The 21,608-nt window shown below is 42.0% G+C and overlaps 1 protein-coding gene across 1 annotated transcript in view; it reads left to right on the plus strand.

Moving 5' to 3' along the window:
* The first annotated feature begins 10,255 nt into the window (after positions 1 to 10,255).
* Positions 10,256 to 21,608, plus strand: part of MTFMT (mitochondrial methionyl-tRNA formyltransferase) — a 31,592-nt gene continuing 20,239 nt past the window's right edge. Inside the window, exons 1-5 of the mRNA XM_006831848.1 lie at positions 10,256 to 10,464; positions 14,168 to 14,377; positions 16,345 to 16,467; positions 18,237 to 18,339; positions 20,456 to 20,531. Of these exons, the coding sequence (XP_006831911.1) occupies positions 10,256 to 10,464; positions 14,168 to 14,377; positions 16,345 to 16,467; positions 18,237 to 18,339; positions 20,456 to 20,531 (721 nt within the window). The remainder of the gene's footprint in view (positions 10,465 to 14,167; positions 14,378 to 16,344; positions 16,468 to 18,236; positions 18,340 to 20,455; positions 20,532 to 21,608) is intronic.

Consider the following 21,608-nt stretch of genomic DNA (forward strand, 5'->3'; position numbering starts at 1 on the left):
AATCCCTGGAGAAAGACATCATATTTGGTAAAATGGAGGGTCAGTGAAAAAGAGGAAGACACTCAACGAGATGGATTGGCACAATGGCAAAAGCAATGGGCTCAAATGTAACGATTGTGAGGTTGGTCCGGGCAGTGTTTTGTTCTGTTGTGCATAGGGTCGCTACGTGTCAGTACGGACTCGATGGCACCTAAAAACAGCAGCAAGTCAAAAACCTGCATAAGACACAAAGGATGTTATTTCATTGATTAAAGGTTCAAGTGAACAAGAGGACATAACCATAATAAATATTTTTGCTCCCAGGAAAAGAGCCTCAAAATACATAAATCAAAGTCTAATAGAACTGTAGAAAGAAACAGACAACTCCACAATAATCATTGTTATTGTTGTTAAGTTCCATGGAGTCAGTTTTGACTCATAGCAAGCCTATGTAGGGTTTCTTAGGCTGTAAGTTAGTTGCTTATGGAGCAGAATGCCTCATCTTTCTTCCATGGAGCAGATTGTGAACTCAAACTTCAGACCTTGTGGTTCCCTGTCCAGTGCCTATCCTCTAGAGCCACCACGCTGCCACTATGATAGTTGTTGTTTTAAATGCCACCAAGTTGATTCTAACTCATAGCAACCCTGCATAGAGTGTCCAAGGAGTTTTTCCAAAGAGTTTCCAAGGGTTTCAACCGCTGACCTTATGGTTCAAACTGACCTTGCGGTCCAGTGCTTTATAACACAGTGCGAAACCAGGCAATTTTAATATACCACTTTCAATGAAGGACAAAATGACTAGAAGAAACACAACAAAAACACGGAAGAACTAAACACAATCAACCAACTTGACCTCTTAGACATATAGAGCACTCAACCCAACAACAGCACAATATGCATTCTAACAACATTACCCAGTAGCTTTTACACAGGATGTTATGCAAATAGAAGATTCTCCAGAATAGACCATATTTTAGGCCACAAATCTCAAATAAATTTTAAAACACCAAAATACTATAAAACATCTTCTCAGATCACAATGCTATAAAATTAGAAATCAACAAAAGGAAGATGAAGGGGGGGGGGGGGAAACAAATACTATGGCATTGAATAACATCCTGCGTAAAAGCCACTAAGTGATGTTGTTGCTGTTGTTGTTAAGTGCCGTGGAGTCGGTTCCAATTCATAGTGACCCTTATAGGGTTTCCGGGCAGCAGTGGGTTGGAACTGGTGATCTTGTGGTTTGCAGTCCAGTGCTTATCTTACAGCATCACATCAGGAGTCTTAGTGAGTAATAGAAGAAATAAAAAATAAAATGAAATAAATTTCTTGAATTTACCAAACATTCAGAGAAGAGCTGACACTAATTTTACTCAAACTATTCCATAGAAAAAGATGACAGCTCCCAAATTCATTTTATGAAGCAAGCATAACCCTGATACCAAAACCAAGCAAAGACATCACTAAAAAAGAAAATTATAGACCAATATCCCTCATGAAGATAGATACACAAATTCTCAACAAATTCTAGCCAATAGAATTCAATAGTATATATAAAAATAATACATAAATAGCAAATGGGATTCATATCAGGTATGTAGGGATGGTGCAATATTAGAAAAACAATCAACGTAATCCACCACATAAATAAAACAAAGGAAAAAAACCACATGGTAGTATCAATTGGTGGAGAAAAGGCATTTGACAAAATCCTACAAAATGATAAAAACATTCGACAAAATAGGAAATTTTCTCAACATAAGTAAGGGCATATCCTGGTGTGGCACTGTAGAATAAGCTATGGACTATTAACTGAAATGTTGGTGTTTGAAACCCACCAACTCACAGAGACCTTGTATAGGTTTCCAAGGACAGACTGGTGGGTTTGACCACTGACCCTGCAGTCCAGTACTGCATCTTACAGGGCCACACCAGAACTCTTTAGCCATTGTTGTTGTTAACTATTGTTAAATCTGTTCTGACTTATAGTGGCCCTATATGGGTTTCTGATAAGCAGCCGGTGGATTTGAACCGCTGACCTTGTGGTTAGCAGTCCAGTGCTGATCCTACAGCATCATATCAGGAGAGATGTAAGTCAAAAGGAGATATCATCTTACCCCAATATTAATAGCAAAGCTCAAAAAAAGAACAAATGCCGGCTAGGTTGTGGAAAAACTGGGACCTTCCTACACTGTCGGAACTGCAAATTGTGCAACCTTTGTGGAAAATGGCATGGCACTTTTTCAGATGGTTAGAAATAGAAATATTGTATGATCCAGCAATCTCCCTACTTACTATGTATCCTCAAGAAATACTTACTATGTATCCTCAAGAACCACACGACACCAACAGATACATGCACATCCATGTTTCTTGCAACATTGTTCACAATAATAAAAAGATGGAGACCGGCTAGACACCCATCAGCAAAGGAAAGGTTAAACAAACTTTGGTATACACACACACACACACACAAAAGTAATATTATGTAACAGTGAAGAATAACTGTGAATCTGAAAAACGCCACATTATATAAAGAAAACTGGAGGACATTATCCTGAGTGAAATTAGTCCGTCTCAAAAGGACAGATATTGTATGATGCCACTACCGTAAAACAGTCTAGAAAAGGTTTTCATTCTATAATAAATAGTCACACTTCTGGTGGGGCGCTGTGGGTTAATGCACTGGACTATAACGTCAGTTTGAACCACAAGATTCGTGGTTCAAGCTCACCAACCGCTCCTTGGAAATCCTATACAGGGTCTAAACAGGTTGGAACAGACTCGATGGCACTTAACAACAACACTGATGGTTACCAGGGGTGGGATGGAAGGGAGAATTATTCACTGGGTAGACTATAGACATGTGTTAACTTGGGTGATAGGGAAGACAGTTAAAAAGAAAAGGAAGGGGGGAAAAAAGGAGGACAAACATTAGGAACTTTCCCACACAATAAAAAAGGGGAAGTAAAGAAGGGGGGGAATGGAGAGAGGGGAAATGATTTGGAATGGATGGAGGTGATAATTGTGCAAAATGCGGAGTGTGGTTGGTGTGGCTGGATGTACATGTAAAAATGATTGAAATGGCAAATGTTTTGTTGTATATATATATATATATATATATATATTGCTATAATAATAATAAAGATTACAGCTTTGGCAATCCCATGGGGCAGTTCTATTTCTACAATAGGGTCACTATGAGTCAGAATTCACTTGACTGTCTATAAGTTTGGTTCTTTTATACCAAACCTTTTATACAGGTGGTCGCCATGAGTCAGAATTGAATTGCATCTATTTGACAGAAACTGGTTTGGTTTTGAAGTGTAGTTAAGATAGCTCTTGTTTTATCAGGTTAACTATTATCTACCATCAGCAGCACAGGTAAATTTACATATCCATTGGCTACTTCTAATATCTGTGGTACTACATCTGGCATCCCATCCTGGAGCTCCTGATGTCTTTCAGATATCATGTGACCTTTCTAGTCACTTTGCTCAAGGACATTTAGTCCTGTAGGTCCACGAAGCCACTTCAAGCTTTCCCCTGGGATAAAAAGGCATCCCAAGCTTCTGGCTTCGGGGAGTCTATTGCATATAGCTACTTTACCATCTATTTTTAAAGTATTTTTAAGAGTTTGGGGGCTCCAGCATGTCTTTGTTTGCCCCCAGCAGGTAACATTGCAGCCCAAGCCTTGATTTATCCAGAAACTGGAGAGGTTAGGGAATGACAACAGTGGCCAACATGACAACAATGACAACACTGGACGCGCTGAAATAAGAGAACCAACCATCTGCCACACTCAATGACCAGAAAGATTGCTGAACAGTGCCACCTAGTGGAGTTTTACTGTATCCAGAGTCCTGTAGGATGACCTGTGTGTCCTGGTCACTTGTGGCCACAACGAGAAGTTCTGGTGGACTCAGGCGTCTGTCATATGGAACTCTATAAACCAGAGTTCCATATCTCCCAGGGATCTGACTGGTCTCTGGTTTTTTGACCCTCAAGATGGTTGATCACATATACACTCCTGTAGAGAATATTCTAAGGACCTTTCTGCAGCGAAGAGAGGAGGCTACCTCTGCTGTCATTTGTCTTCCTCAGGACAGCCAGGTAACTTTGTGACAGTGAACACACACATACGCACATCCCAATGTCATCTGTGACAGACCTCTTTGCCCACAAAATTCAGAGTTAGGGGTAGGGTGGAATGATAGGAACAGGGTGAGGAGGAGATGTTTCCTGCTTCCTTCCACTCTGATACCAGTTCTCCCACTCACCAGCCATGGAGGTCAATCCCATATTTCAGTGATGTGTGTGTGCACTGTAGATTAGCACTGGACTTTGAACCACAAGGTTGGCAGTTCAAACCCACCAGCTGCTCCTCAGAAACCCTATTGAGGGTTGCTATGAATCAGAACCAACTTGACAGCACTTGAAAACAACAAACAACAACCACTTGTTCTGTCTCATCATTTCCGTTTCAAGGAATGCAAAGTGGCAACATTGCCATATTTGTCACTTCTAACCAGGTTCTTTCTCTTTGTTAATGATCCTGCCGTAGTCTTGTCACCCAGACCCTAAACCTGGAATAATGGCATTAATTCAACATGGAGACATGCTTCATAAATCAGAGAAGTTTCTGGAAATGGGAGCACCAATGAACATCTTGATTTATTACCTAAAACTCCTTGTTATTCAGGCTGGCATCCTCATTGTCGTTGGGTGCTTTACAATAGTCCTGGCAGTGAATTTGTCTGGGGTTAGAAGTGGTTCCTCCAGACACCCCAAACTCACCACCACCAAGAAGTTAAGAAATACATCCATTTTAGCTTTTGGGTAAAACTGAGCCATTAGCATAATCTTAGGCTCTTTTTTAGGGGGTCGTGGTTATGATGTGCCTTTGGCGTTGGTTCCAACTCATAGCGACCCTGTCCAGGGTTTCCAAGACTGTAAATCTTTATGGGTGTAGTAAGCCTTATCTTTCTGCTGTGGAACAGCTAGTAGTTTCAAATTGCTGACCTTAAGATTCGCAGCCCAATTCATATCCACTACACTACCAGAACTCCTTTTTTTACAGGGTGGGGGTGGGAATTTACTATAAGCCATTGGAAAGTTTCTCTGCTATTCATAAGGCTTCCAGTGACTAAATATTCAGAAGTAGTTCATCACTCCTTCCTAGTCTGTCTTCATCTGGAAGCTCTTCTGAAATCTGTCCACCATGGATGACCCTGCTGGTATTTAAAATACCAGTGGCATAGCTTTCAGAATCACAGCAACTCACAAGCCACCACAGTACAACAAACTAACAGACATTGGAGGAGAATATTGAAAGTGCCATGGGCTGCCAAATGAACCAACAGATCTATGTTGGAAGAAGTGCAGCCAGAGTGCTCCTTGGAGGCCAGGATGGCCAGACTTTGTCTCCCATACTTTGGACATATTGTCAGGAAGGACTAGCCGATGGAGAAGGATAGCATGTTTGGTAAGGTGGAGGGTAAAAGAAAAAGAGGAAGACCCTCAGTGAGATGGATTGGCAAAATGGCATCATCAATGGGCTCAAGAGTGACAACAATTGTGAGGTTGGCCCAGGACCAGGCAGTGTTTCATTCTGTTGTGCATAGGGTTGCTATGAGGTGGTACCGACTCGATGGCACCTAACAACAACAACAAGATTGGAAAGTTAGAAATCAATGACAGGAGGCAGTTCTGTGCAGGAAGGAAAACAGGACTGGCAAGGGTCCCTCAGGCTGAGTAAATCCTGTGTGGTCGGCAGACGGCGCCTTGAGCAGCTCCAGGCAGCTCTGGTGGGTAGTATCCTATTGCGAGCTTGAAAATTAAACATAGCATAAGGCCGCCTTTACGACTCCATTAAAAACAGCTAGGGGGGAAATGTCACGAACACAAATCCTCGTACAAAGAGTCACACTTTAGACAGCAGCCCGGTTCTAACATGAAAATCCATCAAAATTACCCAGATTTGGGTTGTATAGGTTGTGTTGTACGGAAAAACGGAGACCTCATGGCGCAGTAATTGAAGCGCTCGGGTGGTAAATGAAAAGCCCAAGGTTTGAATCCACCAGCTGCTCTGTGGGAAAGATATGCAGTCAGCCTCCACAAAGATTTACAGCCTTGGAAACCCTGTGGGCAGTTCTGTTTGTCCTATAGGGTTGCTGTGAGTCTGCATTGACTCCACAGCAGTGGACTGTATGGAGAAAGGACTGCTCTTTAAATGTTACAATTACACTCTGCTTACCCTAAGAAAGAATACTGGAAGAGAACTTGGTTGAGGGATTAGAAGTTTCAGGAGTCCTACCTCCCTCTCCCTTTCATTTATGCTCAGATGAATGTAGTCACTGAAAATACTGTCTCTCCCTTTCTCTTTGCCTCTTCCGTCTCTGTTCAATACGCAGGTGAATTTATTCAGCACACAGGCACACATAAAACAACTCCCCTCTATAATACCGCACCAGGTGAGAAGCACAGGTCTCTACAGAGCATTAGGGAGCACATGGAGAAACACATTAAATCCAGGGAAGCAAGAACTCGAGGTTTCAGGGAGAACATCTGAGCTTGACATTGAAGAATGGATTCTATCTTAGTTAGCTAATGTTGCTATAAACAGAAATATTACAAGTGGATGGCTCTAACAAACAGAAATTTACTCTCTCATGGTTTAGGAGGCTAGAAGTCCAAATTTAGAGTCTGAATTTGGCTTCTGGAGGGAAGGCCCTTGTCTCCTTTCAGATCTGTAGGCCCAGAATTCCGTGGAGATCTCCTTGTATATTGACATCTATCAGTCTCTGGATCTGGGAGCTTCACAGGGTAGGGACCCCAGGTACAAAGGACATACTCCACTCCTGGCTCTTCTTTCTTGGTGGTAAAGGGTCCCTCTTTCTCTGCTCACATCTCTCTCCTTCTATCTCTTATAAGATAAAAGGTGTTTCATGCCACACCTCCCGTGCATCAGATCAGGGTTTTGGTGGGATTAAGGGTGGTGTATCCCTTGAAGTCCTGTGTAGCAAAGATTTAAAGCCTCAGAAACCCTATACAGAGTTGCTATGAGTTGGAACTGACCCAATGGCACTAAACAACAACTTCAAAGGTATGCACCTGCACAGGCCTTTGGGAACGCATAATCTTTAACACCAAAAGTCCTCAGAGGTCTTCTGGGGAGCAAGCCCATTTTCCCTAGGAATCTTCTATATGGCTTCCAAATTTCAAGCCCTTTGGGTGCAAGGGAACCTACTGGGTAGACACAAGAGTGGGGTATTCAAAACATTGAGCAAGTCACTGAGCTTCAGTTTCCCTAAGTGCAAAATGGGGACATTGACTTGTCTACTGCATAGAAAAGGCGCTCTGGAACGTGGTGGTTATGAGTCAGGCTGCTAACCTTAAGCTCAAGCAGTTCGAAACTACCAGCCATTCCATGGTAGAAAGATGAGACTTTCTTCTCCCGTAAAGATTGTACAGCCTTGGAAACCCTACACAGAGTCTCTATAAGTCGGAACCAACTCCACAGCACACCACCACCACCATTACGTAGATAGGATTGCTGTGAAGTCCAAATGATAAAAGGACAGTTTTATAACTCCATAGACAAGAATCTCGCCCAACCTAACCCACCACCACCTATCCATTCCATTGAACCACGGACCTTGCTGTTAGCAGCCTAAAGCATAACCCACCAGGGCTCCTACATTCAACCTTGTTTGTTGGTTAGTGCTGTGGAGTCAGTTCCAACTCATAGCGGCCCTATGTAGGGTTTCCCAAGGAGCAGCTGGTGGGTTTGAACTGCCAACTTTGGGGTTCTCATAAATCCCATAATTTCAGTGAGTCTTGGGTGCTCTTCCAGTAAAAATGGTTTCAATAATTATCTATCTGATATGGTATAAGGATTAGCTAAAATAATGGTAGTAGAAACATATGTTGTTGTTGTTAGGTGCCATCGAGTCGGTACTGACTCATAGTGACCTTATGCACAGCAGAACAAAACACTGCCTGATCCTGGGCCAACCTCACTATGGTTGCCACACTTGAGTCCATCGATGCTGCCAGTTGGCTAATCCATCTTGTTGGGGGGTCTTCCTCTTTTTCTCTGACTCTCCACCTTACCAAACATGATATCCTTCTCCAGCGACTGCTCCCTCCTGACAATATGTCCAAAGCATGAGAAACGAAGTTTGGCCATCTTGGCCTCTAAAGAGCACTCTGGCTGCACTTCTTCCAAAACGGATCTATTGATTCTTTTGGCAGCCCATGGCACTTTCAATATTCTCCACCAACATCATAACTCAAAGGCATCAATTCTTCTACAGTCTTCCTTATTCACCGTCTAGCTTTCACATGCATATGAGGTTATTGAAAACACTATGGCTTGGGTCAGGCGCACCATAGTCCTCAAGCTGACATCTTTGCTCTTCAACACTTTAAAAAGGTCTTGTGCAGCAGATTTGCTTAATGTAACATGTCGTTTGATCTCTTGACTGCTGCTTCCGTGAGTGTTGATAGTTGATCCAAGAAGAATGGAATCTTTGACAACTTCAATCTTTTCTCTGTTGATAAGAATGTTGTTTATTGGCCCAGTGGTGAGGATTTTTGTTTTCTTTACATTAAGATGTAATCCATACCGAAGGCTGTGCTCTTTGATCTTCATCAGTAAACGTATAGTAATATATAGATTAGTTGTCATAATGGCTGAGCAAAAGGACACAGCACTACATATATAAATAAGGTTTCACTGTCTGAAGATACATATGATTTGTTCCATTAAAGGTTCTTTTTAGGAAAGACCAGCAGGAAAAAAAGCAAAAACAGTAACGGCAGACTGATTCACAACTACAAGAACAAGCAAGTTGTTCACAAATAATCAAGGCAAGTTTGCATCAGGGCAAACCCGTTCCAGGACTAAGACTCAAGGGGATACATGAGCAGGCATGTGGTCTTGCTCTCAGCACGTTGGTCACCAATAAGGGGTAGTGGGGGGTAAACAACAATGAAATTGTGAGCTAAGTCTGACCGCATTCAATAGACTCATGTTAACCTGGGTTGAGACATGGTTGGCCAGCAGTATGGTGAGCCCTAGGAACTCCTGGGCCTAGGGACAGGGACATGGCCACAGAGGACTAGAGTGGAGAGTGAACTGTCTAGCTGATATGAAGTGAGGGGAGATGCACAAGAACACCCATACTTGCAGATAGTACCCATTTGACCTGGCTTCAATGGCTGGATGAGTAGAACTCAACTAGAGGAAGAAAAAAGAGGGAAAAAAAGAGTAATCTGCTACAATTGGATGAACTTGACCTATGCTTGTGGGTCTAGTAGCTAAAAAGAGGGCAAGAATCTTTACAGCGAGGATCGTTCCCATCTCCTCAGTACACAGGGTTGACAGGTATGGGCAACTTAGACACTGGTTACCCAAAATGTGTGTGGGGGGGAGTGGGGGTGGGGGTGGAGGGCTACAAAGGCACTAAGTGACTGGTTTACAAGCTTTCTAGAGGGAGCCTAGTTTCAGAGTGCGCGGGCAAGGTAGACTCTCCACTGAATGGGTTCCAACCTGTCTGGATGGGGCTGGCGAAAGGAGATGGGGATAAGACTCTTGTGGTTCAATAGTGAATAATTGCTATCAGGACTGATTGTAAATGTTTCAAATATAAAGGCAGACGTTTTGTAACAAAAGGAGGGGAGTGGCTGATCTTGCAGTCCAGGTGTGGAGGACCCTGGGACCATCAAGGGAGAAGAGTGGAGTGCGGGACCCTATCCAGAGAAGCATCAACGCCAAGAGACCGAGGCAGAGACGATGTCAGGGAGAGATGGAGCGGCTGGGGACTCTGGACTCTGGAAGGGAGAGGGTCTGTGTGTTGACAGCCAGGGGGCAGGCTTGCGGGGTGTACCCCTTGGCAATTTGATGATGCAAGCAGGGAATTGTAATCATTACAATGAAGCGACATAAAGATAGGATGAATGTAAAGCTAATGTTCTCCCATGTAAACTATCACACAATTCACAATAAAAACTTTTTTTAAAAAGTTCTTTTTAGGAATTGGCTAAATAGAACAAACAAATGGAACAAAAATAACCCGTACACTAGACACACAAAGTCCATCAGCAACAACGCAGATGGGGTCAGCCCTCCTATACGCAGGCCACGCCCCTAGTCGACTCCAGATCCTGCCCATCCGGTTTACTTCCCTGTCCAGGCCCCGCCCTCAGCCAATGGAACGCTCGACATCACCCCGACGCGCCTGCGTAATATAAGCCGCAGGCGGCCAGGGCGATGAGGGTCCTGGTACGGTGCTGCTGGGGCCACAGGCCAATTCGCCGCGCCAGGGGCTTGAGGTTGGCTCTGCAATGGCGAGCTCATGCCGGACTAGGCGGGGAGAAGGGCTTGGGCGCCGGAGCCCGCGAGAAGCCCCCTTGGCGGGTGCTCTTCTTCGGCACTGACCTTTTCGCCCGCGAGTCGCTGCAAGCGTTGCATGCCGCCAGGTACCCGGGGTTGGGGGGCCCGTTCGTTGGAGGCGCGGACGCGGAGCCTCTGCGGCCGTTCCCCACAAGGGGTTTGGACTCCTAAATCGCGGAAAGTAGCTGCGCTGGAAGGGTTCGGTCCCTGATCTTGGCTCTACCAGTCGCCCGGAAGGTGTGCCTCATCCGCTCTTGTGCCGGATCGCGTCTGCTCTACACCCCACTCCCAACTCCAGGCCCAGCTTGTCTGTGCTAGCGTTTGCTAGTCGCTCACTATGTGTACATTGTCTTCGTCCTGTCCCTCCACTTCCCTGCCTGTTTTGCATGTGAGGAAACTGAGGTTCACAGAAATCAAACGACTTGCCTAGGGTCATCGGCTGAGCAGGTTGAGATTCAAACAGGGTCAGACTTTCTATTTTCTCCAACTGCCTCACACGCTTAAAATTTGTGCCCTCCAATACTTGTTCTTGGGGTCCTGGTGTGGCGCCGTAGGATAATCAGAGTCTGTTTGAACTTTGACGTCGGTGCTTCAAACTCACCAGCAGCTCCTCAGAAACCCTATTCAGGTCGCTATGAGTCGGAACTGACTCAGCACACAACAACAACAATACTTGTTCTTAACAGGTGCAACATCCCTCAGCCCATTCATTTATTTGTTCATATTCTCTATTCAACATTCCGTGTTCTTCCAATACGTAACCCAGTTTCTGGAGTTGAAATAAGGATGAATTCCAAAATGAACTTTAAAAAAAAGAATAAATCAGAACTCTTTAGGTAAATAGTATTTATGTAATTTTAACAAATCTTGTATCCTTTGGGGGAAGGGGCTAATTTTGTAATGCAGCCTGTCCTGAAAGCCCATGATGGTATTAAGTATTGTTGTGTAATGCCGTCGAGTCAATTCTGACCCATAGCGACTCCGTATAGGGTTTCTAAGGAGCAGCTGGCGAGCTTGAACCGCCGACCTTGTGATTCAAACTGACTTTGCAGTCCAGCACGTTAACCCACAGTGCCACACCAGGACTCTAATTCATAGTGGCACTGAGGCTGTAAATCTTTGTGAGAGCAGAAAGCCTCATCTTTTGCCCATGGATTGAGACTGGGCTCAATCCATCGACCTTGTGATTCTCGTAGTCCAGGGCATATCCTATAAAGCCACTACACTGCCTGAAAGTTCATGGTATATAATAGCTATTTCCATACAGACTGCTCTGCCTCTGTTCCTCCCAGTGTTGGTTTTTTTGGGGGGTTGTTTTGTTTTGTTTCCATTTATTTCCTTACTCCCTATTACTGACACACATCCATATTAATTTTTGTCATTAGCTCACTGTATCCATCAAGTCTTCCTTACAAATTTTTCCCAGCAGGCTCCATCACCCCACCCATATTGACTCTCATCAATTTCTTGTATCATATTCCTCCTCCACACACTCCTTTCTGTATGTACACAGACTCTGTAACAATCCCTTCATATGCATAACAACAAAAAAGCACTTTCCGTTTGTTGCTATTTTCTCATACAACTACATGCATCTGCTACGCTTCTGATAATGCTCCATTTGGCAGTGCCATTACTCTTGCACTTTCTTTTCAATGCTCTTCAACATGTGCATGCAATAAACACAAAGGTACAGCCCCTGAGCAGTGGAATACTATGCATCAGGTAAAAAGAATGAGGCAGTGCTATGTATATGTACAGTCATGAAATAATGCCCATGATGGGTTTTTTTTTTCAGGAAAAGTATTTATTGTTTAAATAACACATGGTTATGTACAAAATTAAAAAGCTTCAAATGGATATTCAATGAAGTTAGCTCTTCCTGCTTGTTGTCTCACCGTTCTCAGTTCCTCTCTACTGAGATAGCCACTGTTTTCAATTTTTTATCTTCTAGAAGGAGTCCTGGTGTGGTATTGTAGGATAAGCACTGGACTGCTAACCACAAGGTTGATGGTTCAGATACTCCTTGGAAACCCTATACAGGTTGCTATGAATCAGAACCAACTCGACAGCACTTAACAACAATTCTTCTAGCAATATTATATGCATATACATATATATATGTGTGTGTGTGTATAACCAGTAAAAAAACACAACTCACAGACTCTCACATTTCATAATAGATGACACTTCTGGGGGGAAATGCAAAACAATATGTATAATGATTCCAATTGTGTTAAATGTCTGTACAATCTATTTATGTGTATACATGCGCCTGGAATCTCTAGAATCATGCTGTCCAACTGGTAGCCACTAGCTTTAAAAACAGTTGCAGCAGTACATTGACAGGAACTCATGGAAATCCAAGACGAATTCAGAAGAGGACTTGGACTGAGGAATATCTTTGCTCATCTCAGATGGATCTTGGCTGAAAGCAGAAAATACCAGAAAGTTTATTTGTGAATTATTGACTATGTAAAGGCATTTGACAGTGTGGATCACAATAAACTATGGATAACATTTTGAAGGATGGATATTCCAGAACACTTCATTGTGCTCATGAGGAAACATGACAGTGGTTAGAACAAACAAGGGGATACTGAATGATTTAATCAGGATAGGTGTACGTCAGGGTGGTATACTTTCACAGTCCTTATTCAGTGTGTATGCTGAGCACATAATTCGAGAAGCTGGATTATATGAAGAGCATAGCATCAAAAGTGGAGGGAGACTCATTAACAACCTGTGATAGGCAGATGACACAACCTTATTTGCAGAAAGCAAAGAGGACTTGAAATACTGATGAAGATCAAAGACCCAAAACCTTTGGAATTGGTTGCGTCTCAGTGTAAAGAAAACAAAAATCTTCACCACTGGAGTAATAAATAACATCATGATTAAAGGAGGAAAGATTGAAGTTGTCAAACAATTCATTTTGCTTGGACCCACAATCACGCAAGTCTGCTGCAGAAGACCTCCTTAATGTGGTAAAGAGTGAAATTCAGTTTGAGGACTAAGATGGACCTTACCCAGGCCATGGTATTTTCAGTTGCCTCATAGGCATGTGAAAGTTGGGCAATGAATAAGGAAGACCATAGATGAATCAATGCATTTGAGGTATGGTATTAGAGACAAATATTGAAAGTAGCATGGACTGCCAGAAGGACAAACTAATCTGTGTTCAAAGAAGTATTGCCAGAATGCTCCTTAGAAGCAAGAATGGCAAGATTTTGTGTCTCCTACTTTGAACATGTTGTCAGGAGGGACCATTCCCTGAAGGACATTATGCTTGGTAAAATGGAGGGTCAGTGAAAAAGAGGAAGGCCTCCAAGAAGATAGCTGGGCACAGTGGCAGCAGTAGTGAGCTCCAGCAGAACTACAGTTGTGAAGATGTGCAGGACTAGACAGTGTTTCGTTCTGTTGTGCATAAGGTTGCATGAGTCAGAACTGACTTGATGGCACCTAACGACGTGGCTTTCTAAACTTAGAATAATTAAAATAAAAATTCAGTTCCTCAGAGGCACTAGTTTTAATCATTTAGCCTTAACTGCTTCATGAGTTTAATCATAAATATCGTATTTTTACTCCAATAACACTTGTGTTATGGTTTTTTTTTTTTGGCTACTGCACAGTCCCCCTCACAAATTAATTTCCTATTCATGCTGTGTGCCTTGTTTGTGTGGACATGTTGTTTGGGAAAATACGGTATACCTTAGAGGTGTGAAATCATTTATCGCTGCGTCATTGTAACACTAACTGTCCCATTCTCTTCCCATCTTTCCAATTTAGGGAAAACAAAGAGGAAGAGTTAATAGACACATTGGAAGTGGTCACAGTACCTTCCCCATCACCAACAGGCCTGCCGGTGAAGCGCTATGCTGTGCAGTCTCAGCTGCCAGTGTATGAGTGGCCCGATGTCGGACCTGGGGAATATGATGTTGGAGTAGTGGCTTCTTTTGGCCGACTTTTGAGTGAGGCCCTTATTCTAAAATTTCCCTAGTAAGTCTTAGTTCTAAGGAAACACAGTATAGGAACCTTGGTTTTTATGAATGGTCCTGGTATCTAAAGTATGATGACTTGAAATCTGATTCTACTTTCTTTAATATTTTCACTTAAAACAAGACACCGTTAGTGACATGAATTGTTGTCAATATATATTAAGCTCCTTATCACTCTATGAGCTCCTATCTAAGCTCATTTCAATTCCATCTCCATATGCTGGCAGCTGACCAGACTGCTCTCCAAACTCCAGGCCCTTGGTACCCAACTACCTCCACATCTTTGCTTGGCTGTCTAATAGACATTGCACATTTAAAACCACATTCTTAAACTTTCACCAAAATCTGCTCCTCCTCAGATCTTCACCTGAGTAAATGGCAACTCCGTCCTTCTACTTGCTCAGTCCCAAGACCTCGGAGTCATCCTTGATGCCTTATCTTACATCCCATATCCAGTTCATCAGGAAAGCCTACTGACTTTGCCTGTAAAATCAGCCTTGAGTCTGACTATATCTTATCATTCCCACTACTGCCACACTCATCTGTATGGTTGCAGTAACCTTTTAACTGATCTCTACTGCACCCAGTCCTCTCAAATCTTTTACCAAAGTCTCTTACCAGCAGCCAAAGTGGTCCTTTTAAAGCATCATTTCCTAACATGTCACTCGTCTCCAAGTCTGGTATTTTTCCATCTCACTCAGAATAACAGTCCAATTTGCTATGTTGACCTACGAGACAGTGTATGGTTTGGTCCCATGCCAGCTTTCTGACCTCATCTTCTATTGCCCTCCCCAGATTCACTCCACGTCAGCCACACTGACCTCTGCTGGGCTGTGAACTGGCCAAGCCTTTCTCTCCCTCAGACCTTTGTACTTACTATTCCCTCTGCTTGGGGAGCTTTTCTCCCATGTATCTGCAGAACTTATTCCCTTACCATCTTTAAGTCTGTGCTCAGGTGTCACTTGATAAGTAAAGTTGCAGCCTCCCACCCAATATTACTTTTTCCCCTTCTCCACTTTATTTTTACCCATAGCACTTAGCATCATTTGACTAACTTTTTTAGAAATTTTGTTTTTTACTCCTTGTCTCCCATTCTGCACATAAGCTCCCTGAGGGCAGAACTTTTTTTTTCTGTGTTTGATTCCTTGACATATATATCCCCAATTGCATATCGTTTGTGCTCAGTAAATATTTGTTGTTTGAATAAAATGGGTCTGAACTGCAGAACTTAGAAATGTAAAAGTTTTTTACACACATATACACACAAGAACACACTCATACTGAAGGAGACAGCATGAAGCTATTAACAATTTGATAGTATTTAAATTGCTCATTAGTGACTGATAAGTGTGTTAGAATAAATACATCATTTGATGGGGATTCCAGAAGCTTGTTGTAGGCATTCTGTATGTAAACTAGGAATCCTGGTGTGGCACTGTGGGTTAATGCACTAGACTGCAAGTTCGGTTTGAACAGCAGGGTTGGCCGTTCAAGCTCACCAGCTGCTCCTTGGAAACCCTAGACAGGGTTGTTATGAGTCAAACAGACTCCATGGCACATACCAACAACAACAGTATTTAAACTAAGTAAGGGTAGTTATATGACTAAATTATAAATACAGTTCACCTCGTCTGTGAGGTGCATAAGGTTTCAGTGGTTCTTCTCATACACACTTTTTGTTTTTGTTTTAAAAGCGTGAGATGTTGTAGAACATCATTAGAATAGCAAATAGTTAAGTTCTGTTTTAATTGGGTTTCGTTATGCTAAGCGTGAACTTACCTCTGACTCCCTCCTATTAAGTCATGTAAGACTAGAATTAACTGTCAGTTTTTTAAAATTCTTGAGAAAGTTTGATGATGCAAGTAGCATGTGTATGTGTTACTGTTGTTGTTAAGTCACATGTTATGTGTAGGAGTAATTGAGATGACAGAACCCAGGTGTAAGCTAATTTCTACTTTTCTGACTCAGTGGCATATTGAATATTCATCCCAGTTGCCTCCCGAGGTGGCGTGGTCCAGCCCCTATAATCCATACAGTGCTCCATGGAGACACAGTTACTGGAGTGACAATTATGCAAATTAGGCCTAAAAGGTACAGCATATTTTCTTTTCTTGTGATTTTTGTGATCTTAAATGTTGATATCAGTTTGGGGGCGGAACTGTAATGGGCAGTGCTCACTAATTTCTGTAATTCCAGTTGCTTCTTTTGCTTTTGCCCCGTTTCTCTTTTATCCTGATTTGTAATACAAGCCACATGTCTTTTTATATTTTATCCAGTGTCTCTTTAAAGTGCTTATGAATTTTTTAATTGAAATAGCTTACTAACAACTGGTCTACATCTATGAAATATAGTATGGAAGTGAGAGATGGACTTTTGGGTTAGTTATGGCTTTGTTCTGCTGGCCTTGGTTTCTAAACTGGCCAAATTTTTTAGAAACCTGAAGTAAGAATCCATTGTGTACTAGTGTGTAATGTATCATTTAATTGTTTTCTCTCATACCTGCTGTCTCAGAAACAATTGTTTAAAATTGCCTGAATTATAAAATTCTTACTTTTATCAACTCGTCTCTGATGTTGTTGTTGTGAAGTGCCATCGAGTCAGTTCTGACCCATAGTGACCCTGTATAGGGTTTCCAAGGAGCAGCTGATGAGCTTGAACCTCCGACCTTGCAGTTCAAACGGCTTTGCAGTCTGGCGCATTAACCCACAGGGCCACACCAGTACGCCACAGAAAAGGGTAATTCATGAGTTTACAGGAACAACAGGATAGCTGGGATTTGTGTTAATGTACTTTTTGGTGGGGGTGGGGGGAAATGGAGTAGATAAAAAGTGTACTAATCCTAAAATATAGATGATGTGTATATTGTGTTTCATTCTGCTAATCATTATTTTTGTGAATAATTTTTCATAATAAACATTGTGTTAAAGCTTACAAGTTAAAAAATCGAATAGACAGTCCCACTTCAATTAAAACAAAGCATGTTACTGATCGAAACCTATGGTCTGTGCTAATAGAAGGTGATGGAGAACGTAAGACTTAGAGGAATGCACGTGTACTTTCACCTACTTAAATACTCAATGATTACAATGAGGCCAAACTCTTGTCCTTTGAAGAAGGGCATAAAGTATTTATTGTGACTTTTTTAATTGTACATCCTTGATAAAGAAATGTTTTGTGCTATATTGTCATTATACAAATAGACATTTTCCATACTATTGATTACTACTAATAAAAATATTTATATTGTAATTAAACTTTTGATACTTAACTGTATATTTTTTTCCCTTGGGAAAAAAATGAATCTAAGTACTGGCTGGCCAGTTTTTGCTTTCCCCTGTTATAAACTGGCATTTCTTCCTTACAAATGGCTAACAAAGGCGCTCTGGTAGCATTGTGGTTACGAATCGGGTTGCTAATCTCACTGTCAGCAGTTTGAAACTACCATTGGTTCCATGGGAGAAAGATGAGGCTTTCTGTTCCTGTAAAGATTTATAGCTTCAGAAACCCTATGCAGGGTTGCTGTGAGTTGGAACTGACTCCAGGGTACATAACCACCACCACCATTGGCTAGCAGGAGTCCTGGTGTGGTGCTGTGGGTTAATACGCTCGACTGAAAAGCTGTTTTGAGCTGCAAGGTCAACAATTCAAGCTCACCAGCTGCTCTTTGAAAGCCCTATACAGGGTCACTTTGGGTTAGAACAGACTCGACGACAATTAACAATTAGGGCTAATAGTCAAATTCATGGCCAGAGTTAAAAAGCTAGCCAACTTTGTAGTATGTAAACATTCATGTAGACAAACATGTTGATCTTAAGAAAGAGTAAGTAATCATATATTATTTGCTTTTGATTTTTTGCTAGGTTTGATGTAGGCCCAATTCTCAAACAAGAAACTGTCCCGGTACCTCCTAATAGCACCGCAAAAGAATTGGAAGCAGCGTTAGCAAGACTGGGTGCCGACATGGTACTGTTTTCCAATACCCTACCGCTTTTTATTTGTTTAAAAGGTTCCCGTATTGATTACAATAAATGGAACCATTTTGCAATGTATCATTTTAAACTGCTTTTAAAAAAACAAAAAAGTAGTTTCTATTCTTGGATTCCTAAAAATTAGATCAGCTTTGAGAACTGTATAGAGTAAGTACTTAATAAAGTCTTTCAAATGAAACAGGTAGTCTTTATACGGTCCACTACATAAAAGGGCTTCAAAATGTTCCTAGAAAACTGGAATTAAATAATAATGTAATTTTCCAATGAACTTTTTGAAAGCTCCCTTGTATTTCATAGCGAGACCTGTGAAATACTCTTCTTGGTTTTGCTCTGCTCCTTCTCATGGTGGTGTCCTGCTTAAGGGCTTAGCTGCTAACTGAAAGGTGAGCAGTGGCTCCGTGGGAGACAGAACTGCCAGTCCGTTCCTGTACAGATCAGTTGTGGTTGTGGTGGTGATGTGCTGTGCAGTGGGGTCCAACTCAGAGTGACCCTGCAGAGGATTTCCGAAGCTATAAATCTTTACGGGAGCAGAAAGCCTCATCTTTCTCCCGCAGAGTGACTGGTAGTTTAGAACTGTTGACCTTAAGGCTAGCAGCCTGACTCTTAACCATTAGGCTACCAGAACTCCTGTAAAGATTACTGCCTGGGTAATCCTCTGGGACAGCTCTACTTTGCACTGTAAGGTCACTGTGAGTAGCACTGTATTCTACAGCACACACTAACCCTCATTATGTACCTGACCTCCTTGTCAGATTGAACTAACAGCCATTTCCTAAGTGAGTCCTAGCTTTCTTCCCACTTTTGTGTACTCACTTGTGCCTGTCATTTACATTCCTATGCACTGGAATTCTGCTGACCTCCCTGCTGATAAATGATCTCTTGGGGTCTCTCTGATTTTATGTCACTCATTGAATCTGCATACAGTAGGGTTCTGGGTCAATGCTTAATGATTTTCCTATGAACTAGTAAATTTTATACAGAAGAAAACGTTTTCCCCAGTTGTACAGATGGTACCTCCTGTTTTAGGCATTCACCTTGGAAATGCTATTATAATGTTGTTAGGTGCCATCACCTGACTCATATGCTCAACAGAATGAAACACTGCCTGGTCCTGCAACATCCGTACAATTGTTATTATGCTTCAGCCCATTGCTGCTGCCACTGTGTGAGCCCATCTTGTTGGGGGTCTTATTCTTTTTGCTGACCCTCAACTTTACCAAGCATGATGTCCTTGGACTAGTCCTTTCTGATAACTTGTCCAGTGTATGAAAGACTCACCATCCTGGCTTCTAAGGAGCATTCTGGTTGTACTTCTTCTTCCAACACAGATTTGTTTGTTCTTCTGGCAGTCCATGGCACTTTGAATATTCTTCTCCAACACCATATGTCACATCAATTCTTTTATAGTCTTATTCATTGTCCAACTTTCACATGCGTATGAGGCTATTGAAAATACCATGGCTTGGATCAGGTACAAGGGTATAGTCCTCAGACAGATATCTTTGCTCTTCAATACTTTAAAGAGGTCTTTAACAGCAGATTTGCCCAATGCAATACTTTGTTTATTTCTTGGCTGCTGCTTCCATGAGTGTTGATTATAAGTTGTCATTTATTGAGTACTGACTATGTGCCAAGGCTGCTCTAGCTACTCCATAGACCTTTTTATTTTAGCCCAAAAACCTTGAGGTTGATCGTTGTACAAATACTGAGTTTGAAGGCCCCAGAGTAGTAAAATAATTTTCCAAAGAGTTGGTGATAGAATTAGAATTTGAACCCAAAGCTTTGTGACTTCAGAGTACATTCTCCTCTGTGATACTCCACTGTCTTCCTTCCTGTGGAGTGTGAGTGTGGACAGTTGTAGTCAGGCTCTCCTGATAGGGAAACTTGCACAGCCAGGCAAAGCTCACCTCCACTGGAAGCAAATTAGTGTCCTGAGCCCTCCAGAGAGCAGCATCTCAATTCAAACTCTGTCAGGTAGACACTACCCTACCCTGTCCCACAGCTCTTTTACACTTCCAGGTAGTCTCAGTGTACTAAACTGTAATGTTTTGCTGTTTGTTTTAGTTATATTGCTCTTCCTTTTTTTGTAGCTTATTTCAGTTTTGAAAAATTTGCCTGAAAGTTTGAATAGTGGAAGGCAACAGTCGACTGAGGGGGTGACATATGGTGAGTTGAGACTTTCGTGTTTGTTTTTTTTGCAAGGTTTAGTTTGTGATGATGATATTGGATTAGCCTGACTTCTTCACTTATACAACTTCCTTAATTTTCACTTAAGGTTAAGTGCCTACTTTAAAAAAAAATTGTATTTAATTATTTTTTTTAAAGCTTCTTAGTGTGATTTGAGTGAAGTGTAAAACATTTGCATGATGCAAAATGTAAAGCTGTTTAAAAGATCATGCTCAAATAAGTCTTGCTTCTGCCTTGTTGTTCTTAAATGCCATCTAGTCTTTTCTGACTCATTGTTGTTGTTGTTAAGTGCCATCGAGTCGGTTCCGACCCATAGCGACCCAGTACAGGGTTTCCGAGTAGGGATCCTCTATAGGGATTCCTTGGAGCAGCTGGTAGATTTGAACTGCCAACCTTGTGGTTCACAGTGCAGTACTGATCCTGTCACGCCACACCAGGAGTCCACTTAACCCCTACAACTTAATGGTGCTTCATCAGTAAGTCATAGTCTCAGGTTGCAGCAAGGCTAGTGAAGCTGTTTCATCACTTGGTTGAGGCCATGATCACCAGGTCTTTCTGGTGGAAAGCAGTGTTTTTTCCTTTGTGATGAGCTGGTTCAGACATACCTTGGAGATATTGTCATTTCAGTTCAGACCACTGCAATAAAGTGAATATCACAGTAAAGTGAATCGTGAATGTTTTCGTTTACAAGTGGTTATCAAAATTATGTTTACACTACACTATAGTCTATTAAGTGAGCAATAGCATTATGAAAGAGCTTGAACTGTTTTGAGAATTGTCAAAATGTGACACAGAGACACGACATGAGCACAAGCAGTTGAAAAAATGGCAATACTGACTTTCTCAACACAGGGTTTCCACAACCTTCAATTTGCAAAACACACAATATCCGCATTACATTGGCACCATGTAAACTATCCTGGTCCCTAATAGCCTTTTGCCTAATGTTTTTAGCGTAAATGGAAGCTTCTTGCCTGAAATGAATTATGTTGTTGTTAGGTGGCATCAAGTCAGCACCGACCCATAGCAACCTTATGTACAGCAGAACGAAACACT

The sequence above is a fragment of the Chrysochloris asiatica genome, unplaced genomic scaffold, assembly GCF_000296735.1.
Source record: "Chrysochloris asiatica unplaced genomic scaffold, ChrAsi1.0 scaffold00004, whole genome shotgun sequence".
In the NCBI taxonomy this organism is placed as follows: domain Eukaryota; kingdom Metazoa; phylum Chordata; class Mammalia; order Afrosoricida; family Chrysochloridae; genus Chrysochloris; species Chrysochloris asiatica.